At 40.3% G+C, this 25,468-nt stretch overlaps 1 protein-coding gene across 2 annotated transcripts in view; it reads left to right on the forward strand.

The window, feature by feature from the left end:
• Positions 1-25,468, forward strand: part of tasor2 (transcription activation suppressor family member 2) — a 38,530-nt gene that overhangs the window by 8,883 nt on the left and 4,179 nt on the right. The window contains exons 9-20 of one of the 2 annotated variants that reach the window (XM_026175456.2): positions 477-576; positions 685-779; positions 867-973; positions 1,229-1,301; positions 1,408-1,479; positions 1,630-3,726; positions 4,438-5,164; positions 5,312-5,786; positions 12,019-17,097; positions 19,031-19,153; positions 19,232-19,385; positions 19,482-19,587. In XM_026175456.2, the coding sequence (XP_026031241.2) occupies positions 477-576; positions 685-779; positions 867-973; positions 1,229-1,301; positions 1,408-1,479; positions 1,630-3,726; positions 4,438-5,164; positions 5,312-5,786; positions 12,019-17,097; positions 19,031-19,153; positions 19,232-19,385; positions 19,482-19,587 (9,208 nt within the window). The remainder of the gene's footprint in view (positions 1-476; positions 577-684; positions 780-866; positions 974-1,228; positions 1,302-1,407; positions 1,480-1,629; positions 3,727-4,437; positions 5,165-5,311; positions 5,787-12,018; positions 17,098-19,030; positions 19,154-19,231; positions 19,386-19,481; positions 19,588-25,468) is intronic. The other variant, XM_026175457.2, reaches the window with a different exon arrangement.

Here is a 25,468-nt window from a genome sequence, read left to right on the forward strand (position 1 = left end):
TGCAACATTGTCCTTGGGACATGGATAAAAATGGAGATGTTTAGCCATAATCAAATGAAAAAACAAACACAGTGTCTCAGTACAAATACCTTATTAGCAATTATCAGGGATGGTGGTGGCAGGATTATAATTTTTGAGTCAGCTGTGAGGCCAATTTTCGGACAGCTAAAGCTTAGGTCAATCAACAGGACAATGACTACAAGTACAACAGTAAATCTACAACAAAATGGCGGAAAAACACCTCAACCTAATTACTTAACCTAGATAATATTTCTATTATGAAAACCTTATAATTGACGGAGGGTGTATCTTTTTTGTTATTTTTTATATTTTTTTCATACATGACTAAATACATAATAGATATTTATTGCAATTTTCAAGTGAACGTGCTTTTGTTGTTGTTTTGTTATCATTACTGAAAATTGCATTTTTTTTTTCATGCATAACATTTTTGCTGTTGTATTAAATCATTTCAGTTTTTCATTACTTGCCTTGGAGAGGTGAGCTTCAGATCGGCAGGCAGTTATGCAATGTTGGGCTGAGGTCTAAAGCAGGGGCCTTACTACCTGCCAAGCTGTAAGTTCAATGTGCACATAGAAAAGGGAGATTTAATTCTTATTTGGCTTTGAACATTTAGATTTCATTAAGCTATTTTATGTGCTTTCACTTTTTTTTCTGTTGAAGACCACCAGTGGTGAACGTTGACTGGGTGATTTCGATGTTAGATCTACGACAGCTGTTACCAAGGGCTATTTTTGAAACCTGCTTCACTGGTGAAGGTGTGCTGTTGTTATTTTTTTATTTTTAAAGGTAAAATCTTGGGGAAGTAAACATATTAATAAATGTGGCATTTTGCTGTCTTTCAGTCTTTCTGGATGGCTTGTACTGCAGTCTGTATGAGTTGGTTTCTACTGAGGCAGAAGAAACCAACTCACTTGTTCAGCTTCTGTGGGACATCAAAGAGAAAGATCTTGTGAGTTTTTGTTTACTATCAATCTAATATGAAACACAGAGGACCAAGCAAACTCTTTATGAAACAACTAAAGCAATTAATTGAGCGCTAAACTGTTCACAAACTATTTTATTGTTGATAGACTAAACTGTGAATGATTTCATCGGTGGAAATTTCCAGTGCAATAAAATATTAGGCTCTCTTATATGCAGCTGACAGTATGTGGTTGAGTGTGACTTACCTAACACCCAAAAACCATTACTTATTTACACATAGGCTCTCGTTGTTTTGCTGCGAGATGGTGGATTTTTTATCCTGTTGCACTCGTCCCATTTTCTCTCATATGATGGTAAGACTTAAAATGGTTTAAGTATACTGTTTTGTCAGTTGCATAACAAAATTTTGTCTTTGTTTAGAAAGCTACATATCATGCACAAATTTCTTTTCTTCCCTAGATGCTTGGTCCTGCGCAAGTGAAGTCCTGCAGGGCTTGTTTGTGTTTCCAGATCCTCGAGTTGTAATGAGAGGTCATTGTAACATTTATTAAACACTGAATATAAATGTATTAAATCATTCTAAATTTTGTAACTAGCATTTATTAGAGCTTAATTTGCCATTAAGGCAGTTTAATTACAAGAGCAGATACTAAACAAATATTCTGGCTTGATTTCTCACAGATACCAAATTTGGACAGAAGAACCCTTCTATGACATCAGAAATCCTCCGGATTCTGCCTGTACTAAGCTATGCTGAGGGTGAAGCTGAGAAAACGCCCATCGACCCAAGTGAAGAACTGTGTGAAGTCTTGGCTCAGCATATGCAGAGTTACACTGCACTGATAAATCCTGGTCTGACGTCAAGTCCTTCTCGGGAAGTCAGCATGTTTCCATTTCAGTATGATGTGCCGGATACCCACCTGTACTCGTCCCCTGAATGGACTGATGGGGCAATGCAGAGCTTCAGGTCATATCTGAGCAGACCAACCTCCTTCCAACTGCCAGTATCTAGAGCTTCAGAAATTCTTGCAGCTGGACAAGAGGAGCGGAGGAGAGAAGATCTTGATGATGATGTCTATATCTGTATATCGTCTCCTGAGGAGGCACCTCAGGAGTTGACAGACCCTGTTAATACAGTGTTCGAAGACACATTATCAGACCTGAAATCTTCTGAAAATGTTGAGACATCTGTAGACAATGTTACAACAAGTACCGGAGCACAAGATGATTTAGCATTTGTGCCTCATAATGTGGTTCCAAATGATTTGCAACTGGGAGCTTCTTCCAAAGACAATGAAAAATCCAGTGACCTCAGTGAACTGAACAAAACTGATGATGTGGTGGCAAATAATCTCACTCCTCCTACATCAGATGACCTTCCTGCAGAGCTGATTGTCAGCATCACTTCTGCAGAACAAAGTGTCAGCAATGAGACTCTAAATCTAAGAGCAAAATTACAAGCAGCAGAAGTAAACTCTCTCTGTGATGAGACTGGCTATACTCAAAAGCTTTTGAATATACCTCAGGTCACTAGTTTCACAGAAACAAAACTTAAACTACACACAGGAGGTTCTGGGGGATTGAAAAAAGCATCTAAAGCTTCTGTTGTGCCGTCTACTTTACAGACAGTCAAAACACCAGTGGAGAATGACAATGTAAACAGTCTGAAGGATGAACACACCAAGGAAATACCAGATCACCCACAGCTGAGTAATCCTTCAAATTGGAGGAAATTACAACGGCGTAAGCGCAAATGTGGAAAACTATCTCCAAAAAATAGAAAACTAAGATCAGCTATGGTTGCTTTACCCATAGCAGAAGAGAAAAAAACAGATCCTGAGCATTGCCCTTTAAGAAGGAAAACCGAGCGCTGGGACCTTAAACCAATCATCAGTGAATGTGGAAAGATTTTGGTGCCTCACGGCTCTACAGACTTTGTTGATCAAATTAAATCTTTGAAGGATAAGCTCCAGTCTAACAAAAATGAAGAGTGCTCTGAAAAAATGTTGCTTGATGCCCCAGTGAATGCTGATGACGTGGTCAAATCGGATCCAGAGTCTTGCACTGCTCCAGAGACAGCAGTGGAAGACATGCAGGCTGCTAACATAGTGGAGGGTGGGAATGATCTTCAGAACGTCACTGTTAGTGATGTTAATCCTGAGAAGAAAATTTCAAGGGAGTCAAATTATGGTAATAGTTCATTGCCTTTGAATCCAGAAAGTAATTCCTCAAATAATGAACCCACAGACAGTGTTTCGTCACAAGCAGTTCAGGAAAAACACTCTGAGAACCTCTCCCCTGAAAAGTGCCCAACTAAGAGTGAATTTCTGTTGAGGAAACTAAAATCAGTACTTTTAAGAGGAAAGAGGAAAACGGATCTTGTGACAGAGGACACAGCTCCAAATACTCCTCGGGACACTGAGCCTTGTCTCAAGAAGAGCAAAGGAGCGGACACTGAGTCTGAGGCGCTGACATGTAATGATAAAAATACCCCAACCACCAATGCTGTGGTCACGGAAGTTCAAAAGGTGCAGCCAGTTGACCCTTTGTTTGCGTTTGCCCTTGGCCTGACCCCTAAAGTGATACCGGAGAACTTGAAAAAAACAGAGGATCAGGACTCCAAGCAAAAGACGGACACAGCAAAGACACAAGAACAAATGATTCAGGACAAGCAACCTCAAATCTTGCATAGGGGTTCATCAATTTTTACAAGACGGGGCAGGATAAAAACACTCAAAAAGCACCAAAGCATCTCTGCAGAATGTATCAAAAAGAAATGTAAGTTATGTTTTTGTAATTATAAAGTGTGGAACGCTTGTTTTTTGTCTGATATGTGCAATCTCTTCTGTCATGTACAGGACAAACTAACCCCTTTCCTGACTCTGTCATTCCCATAACTGTCCTCTGCATGCTACTTCTGCACTTTGCAAAGCCTTTGCTAACTTGTGAGCTGTTTTCACACATACACAGCAACCTTGAACTTTTGTCACAATTACCTAGTTTAAATGTATGTGAGAACACAAATGCTTAATGTAACGAAACATGAAACAATCTTTAACCTGCCAGGTGCCTAATGCGATATCTGTATATAATAATACGGGGAATTTAAAGCTAGGAAGTGGTCACCCTGTGTTTTATCTCTTATACATTGTACTTGGGCACCTCAGTGTATAAACCACAGTAGTGAGAATGCAGTTGATGCGAATGTTTCCTCCTTTGTGCTTCGTTTAATTGAGGAATTGTGTGAAAACAGCTAGTTTGCTTTTGCTCCTTTTTGCTTGTGCTGCATTTTTGCTAGCCCTATCAATCTCCAGAGGGTTGACATTATTGGCTAAATAAACCAACACCTTTGTTCTAAACAATGGCATACTTAATATGTTGGTGACAAATTCGTAATGATAATAGACTGGTATATTTCAAATGCTTTCAATGTGCTACATTTTATTTTCATGCTGTTTCTCTTGTTTCTTCTCTGTTTTGTCTTCACAGGGTGGTTGCACTTTCAAACTCCAGCTTGTTTTGCCAGTGAAAAACTCAAAAACAAAGACTGTACTAGCGATAATTCTGTCAGGAAGACTGAAAAAATGAACAGGGCTTACTCACCTGCAGATGCTTTGAACTTACTTGCTGACTTGGCACTCAGTGCCAATAATGACCAGGCCCCTCCACAACCAAACCCATCATTTGAGAGAAAACCTGAGACAAGTTTGAAGAAGTCTGACCTTAAAAAAGACCTTACCAGTGCTGAACAAGAGTCAGTTCTTCATGCTCTGCTTAGACAGCCTGCTGATAGATCCACTCAGCCACATGAGTCTCCTGCACCAAGCCACCTTGTAGTAAACGGTGAACTCGTTGGTTTGGTATCTAAAGAACATGCTTACTCATTGCCCCCATCTTCCTCTCTACTATTGGGTTTGCCAGGTACATCCCTTGTAAGTGATTCTTCGAGACTTCTGCACCATGACCAGACAATGTATGGATTTCAAACACTACAGCCCTCTGTTGGTCAAGAAGACAGAAGTGAATACGACAGGACACCAGAATATCTGAAAAAGCGCATGGCTTGCAGACAAAAGTTCAGATACTCCCGTACTTTTGTTAATATGGAAGGATGTATAAAGATCACAAGACACTGGCAAGAAAACTATGACTTTAATCTGGACAGCAAGTTTACAAGCGATCCAAAAGACAAAACTATTGTTCGAGCTTTGCATGGGTATGTACACAGTTATTTATCCAGTAATATGTCAGCATAAAGTTAAACATGTTGACAAAAGTTATTCTTGTTTATTTTGATAGCGCTGACATTTACTTCAGATGTCGTTATGTAGCTAACCTTTGTACAATTTGATATCTTCAACAGGCCATGGGATTTCTCCATTCAAGACACTAATGAAGAGGTGCGGCTAATTGTCCACATGTGGATAGGCTTGTTTTACAGTCGGTCAACACCACGCCTTTTTCACGTTGAGTCAAATTTTGCGTACTCCTGCTCAGAAGAGAATGATTCATTGGGAATGACGAGTGCAGTTGTATCTGGCTTAACTATATTTGAGCATAAAGACACTGCTGCTTCTTGCCCAAGTGTACCAGACACTTCAGACCCTTTGTTGTCAAATGCTTTGGACCTCAGCCAAAAGGATGACACCATATTGAATCAAGATTCTGTGGTTTTGGATTTGTCACTGAAAAATTCCAGCACCTGTCTACAGTCAGTCACTTCACATCCACAAATCCACAAAAAAGGGTCGCTTGATTCCAGTGAACAGAAAGAACCCAGTGAAACACTGAATTCTTTAAAGCCACTGGGAGAGCTTCATGAGGCAAGTACATTTCAGGTTTGGTTCTAACATTACTATTACTTCAAACATACAATATGAATAATATATGAATTAATTTCTTTTAAAATTAAATGGTTTTCCAGTTTCAGCTACACCTCAGAAATTTTAGGTCTAGACAGCTAGGATGTTTGGATTAGGGATCTGTGTGACTAGTCAACTAGCTGATTAATTGTCACTATTGTCACTAATTAGTATCAGGCTTACTAGTCATTTAGTCTAATTGTTAGAATTTTAATTAATGCCCAGTGCCAGTAAATTGTGTCCTAAATGTTATGAGGCTATTTGTCATCAAATGGCGCATTGTTGTTGAGAAAAGCCATAAATCTGTCTACGTCTTTTGGATGGCCTGGGAAAGACTCTAATCATTTAGTCTAAATTTGTCCTCCTATGTTGCTGAATTCAAAATACAACCAAATGTATAGATCATGAAGTGGTATTTGTGTTCAGTCTCTTGGGAAGCTTCCACATATCTTTACACTCATAAAGCTCAAATACCTGGATGATGCGAAACAAGGACATTTCAGCTCTTACCTTGGAGCAACAAAGAAAAAGGCTAACAGTATCTGCTGTTAGAGCAGGGCGATATGGCCAAAAATATTTATCACGATATATATTTGAAAATTTGCGATAACGATATAACTGACGATATAATTGATGCGAGACAAAATACAACTCCACAACATTACTAGCGCAAAAAGACAACCTTCTATTTATTTTCACTTAAACAAGAAGCTGGTTTTTATGTACATTAAAGCTTTATAAAAATGTAACAGTGCAAATGCAAATTCCTTGCTGAAAGTTTAACCAAAAGGCATTTCCAGTAGAAATGGGCTGACATATCCTGAGCATAACCATGTATAATATCCACTGAAGTTAAAAAGAGGTGCTTTGCAACATTAAACTGCAGTGTGCAGTACGTATTTTTCGGACCATAAGGTGCACGGGATTATAAGGCACATTAAGCGAAACAAAGCAGTCAGATAAATCAAACTTTATTACCGTATTTTCACGACCATAAGACGCACTGTACTAAAAGGCGCAGTCTGTTATGTGTGCCATTACTGTATTTAACACACACATAAGGCCCACTGGATTATAGGGCGCATACAAGTACCGTATGCGTATTTAAAAATAAAGCGGGAGCAAACCTGAGTTCGGTACCTTACTCACATTTCTATTACCGGTAATCGTCATCATCAACAACACACAAGCATACAAGTGTGCATATTTAAAAATAAAGCAGGAGCAAAACTGAGTTTGGTACTCACATTTTTATTACCAGCAATCGTCATCATCAACAACAAACAAGCATACAAGTGTGTGTATTTAAAAATAAAGCAGGAGCAAAACAAAGTTTGGTACTCACATTTTTATCATCAATCAAACCCATCGAAGTCCTCATCCTCTGTGTCTGAATTGAACAGCTGCGCTAAATCTCCATCAAACATGCCAAGTTCACTTTCTTCACTGTCAGAGTCACTTTCCGTGCCGTGCGGCTCCTCGGAAATGATGCCGGCTTTTGCGAAAGCTCGAACAACAGTGCCAGCAGACATGTTAGCCCAAGCATCTACAATCCATTGGCAAATTGTGGCGTAACTCGCCCGGCGCTGCCTTCCACTCTTGGTGAAACTGTGGTCTCCATCGGTCATCCATCGCTCCCAGGCCGCTCGCAGCCTTACTTTGAACGGGCGGTTCACACCGATGTCCAGCGGTTGGAGTTCCTTTGTCAGGCCTCCCGGAATGACAGCAAGCTCACAGTTAATTTGTTTCACTAGTTTTTTCACATCGGCTGTGAGATGGGCACGCATAGAGCCACAGATTAAGAGCGATGGTGATGCGTGGAAAAAACCACCTGGTCTCCTTACATACACCTCCCTCAGCCACTCTTTCATCATTTCCTCATCCATCCAGCCCTTTTCATTTGCCTTAATGATGATTCCTGCTGGAAACTTCTCTTTAGGCAAAGTCTTTCGCTTAAAAATCACCATAGGCGGCAGTTTCTGTCCATTAGCATGGCAGCCAAGCACAACAGTAAAAGAAGACTTTTCATACCCCGTTGTGCGTATCGCTACCGTGCTGGTCCCCTTCTTCTCCACAGTGTGACTCACCGGGATGTCAAAAGTGAGCGGGACCTCGTCCATGTTTGTGATGTGGCTGGGCTGGATGTTTTTGTCGCTGATGTGTTTGCTGCAGTAGGAGCGGAAGATGGCCAGCTTTTCCTTATAATCTGCTGGAAGTTGCTGCGCTACCGTAGTCCTGGTCCGGATGGAAAAATGGCACCGTTTCATAAAACGAAAGCACCAAGACGGACCTCCTTGGAAATGTTCAATGTTCATCTCTTCAGCTAGTGAAACTGCTTTTAGCCGAATGGTGACCGTCGAAACGCTTCTCCCGCTCGTTCTTTGCTCGATGATCCACCGCTCGAGTCTTTCCTCCAACTCGGGCCACCTCGCCTTATGTCCGCGGAAACTCAGCTGCGTTTTCTTGACCTGCCGGAGCTTGTTTTCTAGCTTCCTCCATTTGCAAACCATCTATTCGTTAATCTTAAATTCTCTCGCCGCTGCTCGATTTCCATGTTCCTCCGCATAGCTGATGGCCTTCAGTTTAAACTGTGCTTCATAAGCGTGTCTCTTTGCCATTTTCAGGGTTGTTAAAACAACGATGTTCCACATAATGCACATACCTGTCCTTTTATACAGGTATGTGCGATTGTCCGGTATATACGATCAACGCCCACACTTCACCCTTTAGCGTTCTCATGGTGTTCTCTACTACGTCCTCCTTACAACACACAGGGCGCACTGCGCTATAGGGCGCGCCGTACTTTTTGAAGAAAATCTAAGACTTTTAAGTGCGCCTTATGGTCGTGAAAATACGGTAAACTCATTCTTCTTGCTTCCTCCACTTCTGTACCATTGATTCATTAATGTTGAATTCTCTGGCAGCTGCTCTATTCCTGGGTGTGGGTCCCAATCAGCCAGAGTTTCGGGTGTGTTCATTGTGAAACCTGGCCCCACCTTATCATGCGAATTCCTGAGGTCAGATGGCCCAGGATGTGAGTGGGCGTTAAGGCGTCTGGGAAGGGATCTCAAAACTGGATTATAGATGGCAGAGAGTTGGTGTCGTAAACCCCCGCCTCTGTTCAAAGATGGTCGCTCACAGTGGACATAGATGGCTTCTTTCACTCCTCTTTCAAACCATCTGTCCTCTCTGTCCAAAATGTGAACATTGGCATCCTCGAAAGAGTGTCCTTTATCCTTAAGATGCAGATGGACTGCTGAGTCTTGTCCTGTGGAGGTGGCTCTTCTGTGTTGTGCCATGCCACCTCCACAGGACAAGAGATGGAACAAGAGCAGGTGAGACAGACATGTTAGTCAAATGGTCGTTTACCAAAAGTATCACCGTATCATAGGTACTCATGTATCTCGTACCTAGTGTTTCTTTTTAGGTTTGTTATTTTTCAAATTCTATATTTATTAAGTTATGCAGGCTTGTTTGCACAACAAGGCTAAATAATTATATAAACTTTTCTCAATCTAAATAGTGTACTTTGGTAGAATTAAAAAAACAAGTGTAGTGCAGGTACAGTGGGGCAAAAAAGTATTTAGTCAGCCACCGATTGTGCAAGTTCCCCCACCTAAAATGATGACAGAGGTCAGTAATTTGCACCAGAGGTACACTTCAACTGTGAGAGACAGAATGTGAATAAAAAATCCATGAATTCACATGGTAGGATTTGTAAAGAATTTATTCGTAAATCAGGGTGGAAAATAAGTATTTGGTCAATGACAAAAATACAACTCAATACTTTGTAACATAACCTTTGTTGGCAATAACAGAGGTCAAACGTTTACTATAGGTCTTTACCAGGTTTGCACACACAGTAGCTGGTATTTTGGCCCATTCCTCCATGCAGATCTTCTCGAGAGCAGTGATGTTTTGGGGCTGTCGCCGAGCAACACGGACTTTCAACTCCCGCCACAGATTTTCTATGGGGTTGAGGTCTGGAGACTGGCTAGGCCACTCCAGGACTTTCAAATGCTTCTTACAGAGCCACTCCTTTGTTGCCCAGGCGGTGTGTTTTGGATCATTGTCATGTTGGAAGACCCAGCCTCGTTTCATCTTCAAAGTTCTCACTGATGGAAGGAGGTTTTGGCTCAAAATCTCACGATACATGGCCCCATTCATTCTGTCCTTAACACGGATCAGTCGTCCTGTCCCCTTGACAGAAAAACAGCCCCATAGCATGATGTTTCCACCCCCATGCTTCACAGTAGGTATGGTGTTCTTGGGATGCAACTCAGTATTCTTCTTCCTCCAAACACGACGAGTTGAGTTTATACCAAAAAGTTCTACTTTGGTTTCATCTGACCACATGACATTCTCCCAATCCTCTGCTGTATCATCCATGTGCTCTCTGGCAAACTTCAGACGGGCCTGGACATGCACTGGCTTCAGCAGCGGAACACGTCTGGCACTGCGGGATTTGATTCCCTGCCGTTGTAGTGTGTTACTGATGGTGACCTTTGTTACTTTGGTCCTAGCTCTCTGCAGGTCATTCACCAGGTCCCCCCGTGTGGTTCTGGGATCTTTGCTCACCGTTCTCATGATCATTTTGACCCCACGGGATGAGATCTTGCGTGGAGCCCCAGATCGAGGGAGATTATCAGTGGTCTTGTATGTCTTCCATTTTCTGATGATTGCTCCCACAGTTGATTTTTTTCACACCAAGCTGCTTGCCTATTGTAGATTCACTCTTCCCAGTCTGGTGCAGGTCTACAATACTTTTCCTGGTGTCCTTCGAAAGCTCTTTGGTCTTGGCCATGGCGGAGTTTGGAGTCTGACTGTTTGAGGCTGTGGACAGGTGTCTTTTATACAGATGATGAGTTCAAACAGGTGCCATTCATACAGGTAACGAGTGGGGGACAGAAAAGCTTCTTACAGAAGACGTTACAGGTCTGTGAGAGCCAGAGATTTTCCTTGTTTGAGGTGACCAAATACTTATTTTCCACCCTGATTTACGAATAAATTCTTTACAAATCCTACCATGTGAATTCATGGATTCTTTTTTCATATTCTGTCTCTCACAGTTGAAGTGTACCTCTGGTGCAAATTACTGACCTCTGTCATCATTTTAAGTGGGGGAACTTGCACAATCGGTGGCTGACTAAATACTTTTTTGCCCCACTGTATATGATGATTTTTAGTGCTACTTTCATCTAGTTCTGATTGTGGTTCTGTCTTGGTTAAATCCCAAGTAGTCCTGATTTTGAACTGTTGTAGTCCTGTTTTAATTCTGGATCAGTTCTGGGTCTGGTTGAATTGGGGTTTAGTCCTCGTGTCTTGATACAGCCCTGACCTTGTTCTGCCTTGCTGCTTAATTAAAAAACTAGTTTAAGGTGTCCTGCACATGTGATATATATTTTTCCCTATATGAAGTCATTCTTTCTTTGAACAAAACTCAAAACAGAGCCTATTAATCTTTCAGTCATTTCTACCCCCCCCCCCCCCCCCCCCCCAAAAAAAAAAAAATCCCACATGCATACTACCCTTTTGGGCTAAGCCCCAGGTGTTTCAAATGTCTGGCTCCGCCTCTGGTTAAATGTAATAAATTTTGTTTTCATGGATGCCTGGAAGTTAAACTTCATAGTTACACCTGGTATAGCAGCAATGCTGATCGTTTTATTAAAGATGAAAGAATTTAGACAGTTTTTAACTCTCAGTGATGCTGCAGTGTTCGTTTGACCTGAAGCATACGGAGTTTAGGACCCAGATTACTCCCAGATTTAAGAGCATCTTAGTCCGACAAATACGACAATAACGACGGCCGCTTGCATGTTCTGCAAAAAAATGTGCTTTGTCGTGTATCTGACGGACAAACATCAAACCAGTTCCACATCGCTGAAGTTGCACCATTTTTACAAACCAATTCTGGTTCATCTGTTTCACTCAACAATCGGCCATGTGCGTATGAAAACAAAGGCACTGCCTATGCGCGTTGTACTCATATTCTATCGCGATATTTCATTTTCCTATCGTTGCCTAACATTATACTGGTATTACCGTGAACGGTATAATATGGCCCAGCCCTATCTGCTGTTTTGTATAAAATGTTTTGACATTAAATACAAACCACTCAGTCTGAAATGTTCAATTAACATATTGCATGAATTAAATTGATATTTTAGTGTGATTTGTTTATATTTTCTGTTAACTCTTTCTTTTTCAGCCTTCTGAAAACATGGTTCATTCCAAAACGATTGTGACTGACGTGAAAAATTTCATAAAGCCTCATGAAGCTAAGCAGACCAGTCCTCACAGTAAAACTATCTGCCTGGAGAAGATTGATTTTCCATCTATTAGAGGTGATGGAATAGCCATTCCTCTTCAAAAAGTGGCACAAAGTGCATCTGTCAAGGTCACCACTGCTGTGGCACAATTTGGAATTGGTCAAGTGTTACTTGGATGTGGTGAAGAGGGGAAAAATATGCAAGAGAGCACTAAAAATCTAGGAGCTAAAGAGATGGACTTGGTGAAACAAGGTGCAATGGATTCCTTTTCATTTGTGAAACCTGAAAAAGGAGACCTCAATATGGAAGTAGAAGGTGTGGTTCAGACAGATGAGCATGAAAAAAACAAATTGAAAAAACTGGCAATGTGTGAAAGGAAGGAACACCCAAGCCAAGAAGGTAATGCAGAGCCATCTCAAAAGGTTAGTCATGCAGGTGATGATTCTGGAAAGAAATCAGATATTATTGCCTGCAATGGAAATTGTGTAGAAAGTGAGAAGCTATTATCAAAGGAGGAGCATAAAGGAGTCTCACAAGAACATCGCGGACATTTTAAAGGGTTTCTGGCCTGTGACCTAAAGCATAAGGCTAAAGTGATGAAAGAATATGGTCACTCTAAAGAAAATGGACTATATGAGAAAGAAAACTGCATGTCTGCTGGAAAGGATTTGACTGATCAGCCATTACCTGTAATGTGTAATGGTCCAGACTTGGTAAACAACAACTACATTACACGCAGTAATCATCAAGCAGAAATGAACGAGCAACCACCAGTAGTAAGCAACACCAACAATGTCTGCCATGGCTTACCTCCGATGCTTTGTGCAGATGGTATTGCACTGGCAGATGGCTATTTCATTTCAGAAAATAATTCTCACACTCCTTTGGGAATTAAATCCAAATACAGGAAGCCTGCAACTAAGAAAATCTCCCCCCAAAAAAATTATTTGAGAGATGAGGCATTTCAATCAGCAGTATTACTTGTATCTGATGGAAGCTCGCCTATGCCTCTGGTAAAAGACAGTTTTGAAATGGAGAGCCAAAACAAAGAAATAACAGACTGCAACAATGTTCAAAGTAATAATGATCAAGAAGATCAGAAAATTAAGTCAACAGAGGAAGAGGTAAAGGATGACAAAGAGCAATTTCAGTGCCAGGTTCATTCACCGCTGTGTGAGGCTCCAAAAGCATCTGATGGACAAGTGGCATTTACTGAAGAAGCAGATTTCAGGACTAATAAAACAAATGAGGGTCTGAACAAAGGTTGCATTGCATTTGAAAGTCCTTTTACTGGAATGAACCCTTCAGAAAAGGTTATAGTACTGGTAAAGGATGACAGTGCAAGTCACAAAAACACATTTGGTCAAAGTAACAATGATCATGAAGATCAGAAAACTAAGTCAACAGAGGAAGAGGTAAAGGATGAGGAAGAGCAATTTCAACACCAGGTTCATTCACCTCTGTGTGAGGTTCCAAACGCAAGTGAGGTAAAAGTGGCATTTACTGAAGAAACAGATTTCAGGACAGATGAAACAAATGAGGGATGGAACAAAAGCTGCATCTCAGATGAAAGTCCTTTTACTGAAATAGATCATTTAGAAAAGGTAGGGCCAGTGGATGACAACTTACAAAAAACATTTGAACCCCAGCCTCATTCACCCCAGTGTAAGTTTCCAAAACGATGTGAGACAGAAGTGGCATTTACTAAGGAAGAAAGCCTCACAGAAGAAGAATTCATAACAAACAAAGAAAATGAGGGATTGGGTAAAGGTTGCACTGGAATTAAAAATTATTTTATTGGAATACATGCGTCAGAAAAGGTTGGAGTACAGGTTAATGATGACAGTGCAATAAGCAAAATAACATTTGGTCAAAGTAACAGGGATCGTGAAGACCAGGAAACGATGTCAACAGAGGACGTAGTAAAGAATGACAAAGAGCAGTTTCAGCACCAGCCTCATTTACCCAAATGTGAGTCTCCAAAATTATGTGAGGCACAAGTGGCATTTACTGAAGAAGCAGATTTTAGGACTAATGAAACAAATGAGGAACTAGACAAAAGTTCCATTGCTATTGATATTCCTTTTACTGGAAGAGACCCTTCAGAAAGGGTAACAGTACAAGTAAAGGATGACAGTGCAATTCACAAAAACACATTTGGTCAAAGTAACAATGATCATGAAGATCAGGAAACTGTGTCAACAGAGGAAGTTAAGGATCTCAAACAACAATTTCAACACGAGGTTCATTCACCTCCTTGTGAGGTTCGAAAAATATGTGAGGCACAAGTGGCATCTACTAAGGAAACAGACCTCAGAACAAATGAGGGATTGACCAAAAGTTGCACTGGGGTTGAAATTCCTTTTATTGGACTAGATAGATCAGAAGAACTTATAGTACAGGTAAAGGATAACACAGCAACATTTCAACGCCAACTCCGGTGGAAGATTCCAAAAATGTGTGAGGCAAACATGGCATTTGCAGAAAAAACAGATGTTGGAAGAGACAAAAAAAATGATAGACTGGACAAACGTTGCACTGAGGATGAAATTCCTTGTATTGGAATGGATGCCTCAGGAAAGGATGCAGTACTGGCAAAAGTTGATAATGCAACTGGCAAAGAACAATTTCAATGCCAGCCTCAGTCACTTCTGTCTGAAGTTCCAAAAATATTTGAGGCACAAGTTACATTCACTAAAGAAATGGATCTCAGAGCAGAGTGCAAAACAAATGAGAGATTGGATAAAAATTGCAGTGGTGTTGAAATTCCTCTTATTGGAATAGATTCCTCAGAAAAGATTAGTGTACATCTACATGGCTCACACCCCCAAGGCAAGTCTGGAGAAGTGGTACAAGGCCAGGAAGAAATTCCATTCATCAGTGACTCTAGCTACTCTAAAGCTGCACTGACCAGTGAGATATGTAGTACATCTCAAGCATGTAGTCAAAAAGAAGAACCTTGCAAAATGTTACTTCTTGATATAAATGAAAGTTACGGGCCAGTAGACTTTGGTATGGAGTCAGATGACCGATGCCCTACTCCAACTATAGATGAAAAACCATATGAGTACCCATCTTGTTCTAGCCCAGGCAAAAGCAATTCTGCATTAAGTAGTAGTATAACTGGCAAAAACTTGAATCGTGAATGCCTCAACACAAGCTCAGCACCTGTAAATGGTGAGCTGCCTTGTGAGAAAAAACTTTGTCACAGTTCCATTGTTAAGACTGATTCCAGCCTTCACCAGATTCTCCATCCTGATCTTGAAGCAAGGACTCTAAGAGTTCTACAAAGTATAGACAAGTTCCTGTCCAAATCAAACCACATTGACAAGTCCTGTCAGATCGAAACACCTAAAATGAAAGAGTCTGTTGCTCAATCCCCTGAACCTAGTAGCAAATGTACCCCAAGTTCTTTAGCCTTTGACCAACCTACAGTTGACTTTAAGGATAAGAAAATAGGCAATGAAAAGTCAGCTCTTGTGTCATCTTCTACCTCACAGGATCTGCACATAGAATCATCAGATAACTTACTTGTATCACCTTTTAAAAGTAAATTGGAAGAAGTGCTTGGTGTCAAGTTGAATATAAAGAAAACTGACTCGGTTCCTCAGGAATATTTTGAAAGAGTCGGTATACAAGAAACCTTGATAGGGCAGGATGGCCAGTTCCCCAGAAATTGTCCATCCGAGTTGTTCCAAGTCATTAAACCAAGTTTAGACCAAGAGAGACCTAAACCAACACTGCAGTCGAATGTAAATCAGGAATCCCGTGCATACAATCATTGTCCTGTCTTGGCTGTCAAACCATCGAAGAATGATGAATGTCAAGCAGATTACTTCTTAGTAGATACACAAATTGAAAATTCTCTCAAAAACAACCCACCTAAAACCCCTAGACTGGAATATAGCAAGCCAACATCTGTGCTCTCAGAAAAGAGGACAAATGCAAAATCTAAAGGATGTTCTGAAAGACTAAATGATAACCAGGATGCCAGTCAACTTTCCTTCAAAACTACTTGGCTTCCAGTTGTTGGTAATAGTAGATCAAATTCATTTCCCTCATATCAGTACCAGAGAAAGGATATTTCAAAATTCGACATGAATCTGTCATTGCCACCACCTATGGAGTCTTTTGAATCTGCAAAAAGTTCCTCAAAACGTGTTGATGAAATTCAAGGTTTCTTAACAAATGGTTTAGCTCAGAAAGTTGAGCAAACTGTTAGAAAAAATATTGAGATGGATCTCAAAGACCCCTCCAGTGCAGCAGCTTCATTTATAGATCAAATAAATAGCGACAACATAGATAAAAGTCTGGTCTTGGGGCCTCAAAGCTCACTTGTATGCACAGTCTATAACAATAGTCAGAAGAGATCTTATTCGTTTCTGGAACAAGTTTCTCGGAGGTGCATTCAAGATGATCTCACTCAGGCGTCAGTTGAACAAGAATCCCTCATTTTCTCAGAACAAATGAAACAGGCTTTGAAAAAGAGTGAGAGGAGACCCACCCACCAAGAAGACAGTCATGACAAAATAAGGCTGTCTTGCACTAGTCCTTTGACTATCAACTTCTCTAATCTAGACGAGCAAGAGGATTCACTGGATCACTTGGGAACCTCTCTTATTGGACAAAAAATTAAGGTAGACCTGTCCAACAGGAAGGATGCAACTGACAAAAATGAAGAAAAGATGATTTGTCCTGGAGAACTTTCTGAAGGCAAAGATAACACTGTGGAACATGACTGGGTTTCTGATGTGACTGTGGAATGTGCCAGACTGTATGAAGCAAAAATGCAAGATGTTTGTGCTTTCAAAAAAGTCTCAGCTAAAGCCAAACACTTCCGAAGGAGTTGCACTAAGACTGAACCAAGTAACCATTTTGACTTCTGTGAACAAATGAAGAAAGAAATGGATAAAACGTTCCGGACTAATCTAAATTCAGTTGTGAAGAAGTCCTGTAGAACAAAGTATAGGTTCTACATGCTAGCAACGTCAGAAGATGTCTTCTTTGAACAAACCAAGGTAAAACACTTTTTTTAAAATAGTGTTCTCAGCCATATAATGTTTATAAGCTATATCTCAGACATGTCTGATCAAATTCAATTACACAAGATGCTTGTATATGAAAGGTACAAGAAAAAAGTTAGTCATTGGTCAGAAATAGATATTGAATACAATAGTCAAGACAGATGTTGGTGTAAAGTACTGGGCCTACTCCCTCAGTATAATCAGTTTATATGATTTCCATTAGTATGTTCAGTGTTTTTCACATATTTCCTTCAGACTATGGCTGAATACCACCCTAACCCATTTAAACTAAACAGAACCACCAAAAGGATTGTTTTGAACCTGGCTTGGAACAGTAGCAGCAATGGCAAAGAAATCCTCTCTTACAGAACTTTTTTTGTAAATATATTTTATTAGTATTGGAAATAATTTGGAGTCATTCATTACAGATTATAATGGTCAAACATATTTTAGAACCCATTAAGACGTCGGTCACAGAGGCTTACAGACCACTTGGGGGATGACTTATAAAGCCCTGTCACGGGGGGGTGACTATTCCCTGACTGGTTTTAAGTGGTTGCTGGCTGTTGCTCTGAAATTGATTGCTAAACCCCAGTGGGATTTACTTACCTGGATGATTGAGCATGCATCAAGACATCTGAACCAAAACCACTTGCAAATGCTTCTGGTGTAGCAGGTTGCCTGTGGTATGTGTGGAACTTGCTAAACGGTTGTGAAACTGTGAAGTGTGAAGCAAACAGACAACAGAAACAGGTTGCCTTCAAAGTAAAAGTTGGGCCTTTTGAAATGTCTTGGGTTTTAGCATTAAGGTTTCCTGTTTGTGTCAGACTTTTTCAAGTTTTAGTACTTCTCAGTGGTTAGTTAGCAAATGTTTGCTGACAAGTCAACATCTTCCGTGAAGACTTCAGGCAACTTTGGCATTCTGCTAACAGCCAAATCAGTCACAAGAGTTTGAGAGTTTCTGGTGTAGCACTGTATGTCTTTTGCAAGAAATTTAGCCTAGCAACAGCTGTAACCACTCACCAACCTATCAGGGAATAAACATAGTGACCGGAGGCAGATATCTTCTCTTCACCGTATCTTCCTCTCTCTCATTCAGCATCTACACTGATCCACCCCAGTATACAGCCCCTTACCTATTCTGGACTGAAACCCATCCAATTTGGATTTTGCTCTTTATTTGCTAGGATTTGTTTTCACAGACTCTGGACTCAGTTCAGCTAAGGTTTTCCCCATTGCACCAACATCAAACTGCCGGCCTCTCAAACATTCATTATGCATGCACTCTGCTCCACTCTGCCTAATATCTCATCACTGTTTTACCCTACCTTGTCTTTAATCTAACTATAGTCCCCATAGTACTCCCCATAGTACTCATATAGTACTCATCTAGCCATCTCATGTAGCTGTCTCTGATTTATGAAACGCATGCCTTCATATCAAAAAGTATGTACCCTCCATACAGTGATTGTTGACTGCAGCATATTACATTGTTTTCTTTGAACATCAACATTGTGTTGATTGGGTAAATAACTATTGATGGTTCCAGGTATGAATGGTGGTAATTTTTTTTCTTTAAATCCCCAAATTTATTATATGAGGAATAAGTCAATTTAGAAAAAGTAATGAAATAAGAGATTGTGGGGTTTGTAACTGAGTTACATGATTTTAAAATGCCAAATGGTTCAAAATGAACCCTCTGGTGGTTCTAGTGCATAAGGTAAGGGTCAGATTCAAATGTAACAAAATATCTATACAACTTAAAATGAATTGTTGTTTATTTCTCACAAGCTTGTGCTTATAGTAGCCATTATTGAGGTGTGACAGTAAAGGATCTAAGCTGTTTTTCATAACCCTTGTACATATAAAATATAAACTTGCCATATATTTTATAACTTCTCACTGAGTAATAATTTTATTTCAATAGGCACAGTTAGAGGCAGAGGGCCACACTCCTGTACAGCCATCTGAATTCTTCCCTGGTGATGATTGTTCTTCATCTTTGATCATCATCCTCAAGAATGAAGACATTGCTGAGCATATCTGTGAGGTAATGGTTCTATTGGTGTAAAAAATCACAACAAAACTTAAATAAAAGTTATTAAAGACTCAACTTTCTGCTTTTCAGGTCCCACACTTGCTTGAGCTGAAGAAGTCACGGCATGTGCAGTTTGCTGGAATTGATGAACCAGATGATGTTTTGAATCTCACACATCAGGAACTCTTCATGCAGGGTGGTTTTATAATGTTTGACAGAACAGCGCTGGATGCTCTCAGCCTTTGTATGTGCACTTTTATTGGGCACTAGTTTTCTGTGTTTGGAGTATTTTCATTATTATTAATTTAACTAATTGCTTGAACCTTGAATGAATTTGTAGGTAACATGAAAAAGGTGTCTGAAATCTTGCTAGAGCTAAGCAAAATGGGAAAATGGAAATGGATGTTGCATTACAGAGACAGCCGTCGATTAAAGGAAAATGCAAGGTAAGGACCAGCCCACAAAGAATAACTAAATAAAACTTTCCAGTTTGGTATATCTCAGTTGCACAAGATGAATTTCTTTCTTTTTCACTCTTTGTTTAAAATTTAAGATATTATTTATTTATATAGTCCTTCTAAAAAAAGATAAAATGCAATAATGCACCACAAAATGGCATAAAACATGAAATTAATGAAGAAACATGAGAACAAACAAAAATGGGCACATAGAAGTAGTACTAGTAATATAACACAAACCAGTGAACTAATAGAATTACGGACTCTACCAGAGACCTGGGTGCTTGAGGGTTCTGCACAGTATCTTTGCTATTCCTAGGACTGTACTCTTCTGGACAGAGATCCTGGGTGTTGTTCCTGGAATCTGCTGGAGCAACTTCCCCAGCTTGGGGGTCAATGCACTGAGTTCTCGAATTATTACTGGGACCACTGTTGTGTTCACCTTCTACATCAGGGGTCCGCAACTAAAATAGCAGGAGGTCTACTACAATGGTCTTTGATCATTGGTCAATGGGCTTTGATCATCCAGCAGGGCAAAATGATCAATAAACTGACCTCACAACCCATTTTTCAGTCAGTGGGCTAGTTTCAGTCATTATGCAAAGTACTGTTCATAAGGTTGGGAAAACCTGCAATCACCTGAGACAGAAGAAGTCACTTGGATAAATAAAAACACTGTGTCCAGATAAACAGAATCAACTTTTTGGTACAACATTAAGGTGTAACCACCAAAAAAAACCCCTCAATATTCAGGAAAATTAAGAACTGCTTTAAACTGTGCAGTAAATATGTTTCACAAACTCAACACAATGCAACTTAAAAAAGACTGGAAGTCAAACAGGCTCTTAACTAGGTCAATCTCAACCACCCTAGGGGGCATGTTCCACTTTGACCTTTTTGATACTTGGCACAGATATTCCTGTATACTATGCCGACCACTTGGTCCCATGTATGCCCTACCTGCTAGCATCTTGCACCTTGCTGTTATGTGCTGGATTTTCTGAAGGGAGTCTTTATACAGCTTGCACATGGGGTTTTACCTGGTGTGGTAGACACCAACCTCTATGGATCTCTATGAGCTTGTTCCAGTGCTGCCACGATTAGTTACTCTGTGCTGTTACTTCTATCTGCTGTTAATACATACATGCAGGGGCCTGTCCTTCCATTATGGTTCTTCTCCTGGCTCCTCTTCTTTCTCAGGTTTGTGCTGCCTGAGGTATTCAACAAGCACACGATTACTTGTGGCTATCTTCCTGATGTACTCATGGATGTTTGTCGTCTCATCCTGGACAGTGGTTCTGACACTCTCTAGCCCTTGGCCTCCTTCCTTTCACTTAGTGTATAGTCTCATTGTGCAACTCTCAATTCATGGTAAGGAGCTTTCTTGTATTGATTCCAGTGACTTCTATTGCCTCCTTTTGCCAGCTTATTATCCCCGCAGGGTATTTGATCACCGGCAGGGCATAGGTGTTAATTGCCTGGCTCTTGTTCATCCCATTCAGCTGACTCCTCAGGACTTGCCTTACTCTCTGCAGTATTTGGTGGTTTGAGCCTTCCTAGCGGCCTCTTTGTGGTTCCCATTAGCCTCTATGATCTCTGTCTGGTCAATGTTTTGTCTCATCTAGATGTTCAATACGCTGGTGTTGATTGTCACTTGATCTGTGAAATTCTAATGTTACCTTGGCCAGTAGTCCATTTCTCGCCAGCATCCTGGGTCCCCAATGCTGGTGCATCGGCTCCCCTGGATGCAGTAGCTTCAACGTGTGACATTGATCGGTTTGGATCCATATGGTTTTGTTGGGGGAAAACTCTGTAAAAGACCCAGGAGAAATAAAGACACAATGAGACAAAGTTACTTTCTTTATCAAACGTGTACACGGGTGAGCTGCTAAGAACAACTCACACCATGCACAGTGGCTTGGTAATTTTTATAGGAAAGACAGTGAGAACAGGATAAGAAAATACAAAACAAATAAAATAAACAACTCCATATGTGGCGCTAGTCTCGTCAGCAGAGAGCTGGGAGAAGGCTGTGAGAGATAAAACAATCTAAAACAATATGTCCCAAAACAGTATGTCTTTGCTGAGAAAGTCTAAAAAGATAATTCTAAACTAATCTAACCATAGGGAGAGGGCAGACAAAAGGCATCTTTGTACATTTAAAAGAAGGTAAAGAAACATAGAATCATTTTTCCTGTAACATTCCCTCCTGTTTTAACTTATTTTAAATGTATACAACAATTGTCTGTGAAGGTTATTTATTAAGTATCTTAAGCAATTTTTTAATTTTCAAAATGTCAGCATAGCAGAAATGGAAATCATTTGGTCTAAAGATTAAAACAAAATAAAATAATAAAAAGAAAAAGAAAAACATAGTAAATGAAAATCATAGTAAATGAAATAACAAGTGGAATAAACAAGAAAAAATAATAAAACTAAAACTACAAAAAATAAAAGATAAAAACCTTATATTTTAAAACGAAAACTACAAAAAATAAAAGGGTGAAAAGTAAAATGAAAACTTTATATTTAAAAATGATGAAAACCTAATATGTAAAATGAAAACTTCAAAAAATACAAGGATGAAAACCTTATACTTAAAATGATGCAAACCTTAAATTGAAAACTTTATATGTAAAATAATGAAAACTTCATATTTAAAATGAAAACTTCAAAAAATAAAGGATGAGAACTTCAAAAAATAAAAGGGTGAAAACCTTATATTGTACCTGCATAAACTACTAATGTGTTAATCAGTGCATGATCACTTGAAAAAGGCAGAAGTCATTTTTAATCACCACGTCATTCATTAGCAGTTATTACAAGTTCTCCTCTAACAGAATTGCAACGGGATGCTGTTCTTCTTTAGGCACGGCAACATAAGCAGTCATTGTAGTTGTTATCATCTTTGAAATCATTACTCTTAGACATGGCGGTGTAGCTGCTCCAGATGTGTGGTCAGTGACATATTTTTGCAGAATGGACAAATTCTGCAAAGTTTCATAAATGTCTCCTCCAGTTTCGTATCCATCAGGGATAAAAGTGCAACATGTTTCCCCGATCAGCTTGCAAACTCCTCCTTGTGATGCTGTTAGCAGGTCTAGTGTCAGTCTGTTCTGCAGCACCATCGTTCTGATGGCCCGCTGTTCTCCTGCTAAGGCGGTTCCAGGGCCTTAGTTAAGTTGATGTGTCGTAGCAGAGCATATCGGTTGATTTCCACATGATCCCGCACCTCGGCAACTCCAATGCCGGGGATCAAGCTCTGTAAGAATTTCACTCCTCCTCAGATGCGAAACTCTGGTTCCTTTACTGCTTGGTGCCGTCCGTGCACATCCTGTCTGGTAATGAGTCTTTGTTTGTAGTATCATTCGGTAGCTGTAGTTGGAGCGACAGTTGAGGCTCATCAGTGTCGCATTACTGGCACAGGTTTCGTTGAGTGAACAGTCCATACACTTCCTCTCGTTCCTTGGTGGGCAGAAAGTGTATATGTATTTGCATAGCAGTCAGTTTTATTATTCAAGTAAGCTGTAGTGTTCATAAACTGCCACCAGAAATTAGTGGCATAGCCATGGGGAAACTTGGTGTACTTTCCTTTGTCATACAGTGTCTGCCTTTTCTCCATATAACGTGACTTATTGTCCCTCACGGAAGCAAAGATGAGGAGCCCGGCCATGGTCAGGGCCGCTGCAGTTGTTAAGAGCCACCACCTCATGACGACGGGACACACCCTCCTGTCGCGAGTAGACCCCCCGGCCAGGAAAGCTGACCCCTCCACCGGGCGAGATCACAACAAGTGGGCAAGCCTGCCGTCAGCTGTGTTTAGATGGCTTCACTTACTGGCTCTGATGGATGCAAGATGGTCGTTCCGCAATTTTGCAAGCTCCAGTTTTTCCTTTGGAGCACTTTGATCAGAACCCAGTCACCGGGCTGTGATCTGCAAGACACTTGATAGACATCATTACATTCTTCGTCATTTACAATCATCTCTTTATTTTCCTACAACTTAGACATACATTTTGCTACTGAAATTGTATCTGCCTTTTTCACTGGGTAGATTTCTGGCCACTTTGAGAATACATCTATAACCACTAGGGTGTATTTTTACCCTTGGCATTCATTTAGCTCAATAAAGTCCATATGGATTGTGTGGTCTCAGGTTTCCCTGAGCATTACATTTTTGACACGTCATGCATGTTCTGACAAATTGTTTTGCTGAGGTTTCAAAATTTACAGTGTAGAATTTACAGTGTAGAAATGAGAGTATTGTGTAGAATTTACAGTGTAGAAATGAGAGTTGACAATACTGGTCAGTCCCCCCGTTGACAAATGCGTACAGCCATGAGTCACTAATGCCGCCATTTTGTGGAGGAATTTTGGCAACACTGGCTTGCCATAACACATCATTAAGTCGTTTGTCAGAACTGCACCGTGTTTTAGCCATTTTGCCTGCTCTGCTGTGCTTGCTGCTTTTTGTTCATTTTTCAACACATCCAGTGGAATCTGATGTGTGTTTACTGCCATCAATGTGATGTTTGCCTGTTGTGCCGCCTATTTTGCTGCTCTGTCAGCAAAATTGTTGCCTGTAGTAATGAAAGAGTCAGTAGGCGTTGTAAGAGGTTGGCATGGTGAACTGGTTTGCCAGTTGGTGTAATCATTCCTCTGGTTTTCCAGATTTTTTGCAAAATGATGCACAGCAGAGAAAACATACTGGCTGTCTATATAAATGGTTATTTGTTTATCTTTGTGTATTTGACATGCGCAACAATCTCGTGTGAAGTGACCTTCCTCTCCACGGTTCTAGCAGGCGTTGTCTCTATGTTATCTGCTGTTTCTGCGTGGCTGTCTGCGGCCTTGGTGTTTGTGACTTTGCTCGCCTCTCTGTTCCTGATAGCCACCTGCGAATTAGTGTTTTAGTCTGTTGTCAACAGTCAGCCTTATTTTTAAGTTACAGAATGCTTCTCCCTTTTTTTGTTTTTTGTTTTTTTTTTTGTTTGGGAGAATAGATGCAACTCTACATTTTCACTTAAGGCAGTTTTAGATAATTTCTAGTTCTTCAAACAATGCATGGATCTCACACATTTCAAACTTTCAAGTTAGGGTTGTTTCCCATTTATACAAATATATATATTTAACTTTGCATTGCTCACAGCTCATAGCTCACAGCTCTAAACCTAGGCATTTTTCAATCATATGCCTAATCACTATGTGTCACTGTGATTCTCAAGTATGGTCACAAGTTCGTTTAAATTCGTTTCCAAAACCAACAAAATAATCAAACAAAAACAAAAAACATAAACGTGTCAGGACACAAAAGAAAAAAGAAAAATGCTGCCACCCGAACAAGGCAGAAGTCTGCATATGTTGGCTTTTAATAGCATGCAGCTTGTAACATACTAGACTAATGTGCCTGTGTTAATTCAGCTCCATATTATTGTGTGAAGTTTCACTGGGTTGGGAGTGGTTTTGTGTGTGTCACATTTTTGGTGAGCCAATGGCTGGAATGAGGTTGGACTAATTAGAGGCAGGTGTACTTGATTGCACTGATACACTGGTCTACTTATAGCCCACACTACAACCACTGCTGTTTTGTTTTGTCTCTCTGTGCAGGTATGTAATGTGATGAAATCAGATATGTTTGGGATGGATGGGTTTTGCCCTATGAATTTTATATTAAGTGTGTCGTTTTGTCTCTCTGTGCAGTCCAGGGCCTATTATATGCCACAGCCTAAAGGCAGCTGGGTTGCAGAGGCTTGAGTGACCACTGACTATATGCTTGCAGGGTGGTGGGTCTCCAAGGACAACTTCTAACCCTGTTAAAGGCAACATGTGGGGTGCAACTTGGCTGTGTGGCATAGCTGGCTCTGGCCTT

Source organism: Astatotilapia calliptera, chromosome 7, assembly GCF_964374335.1.
Source record: "Astatotilapia calliptera chromosome 7, fAstCal68.1, whole genome shotgun sequence".
NCBI classification, from domain to species: Eukaryota; Metazoa; Chordata; class Actinopteri; order Cichliformes; family Cichlidae; genus Astatotilapia; species Astatotilapia calliptera.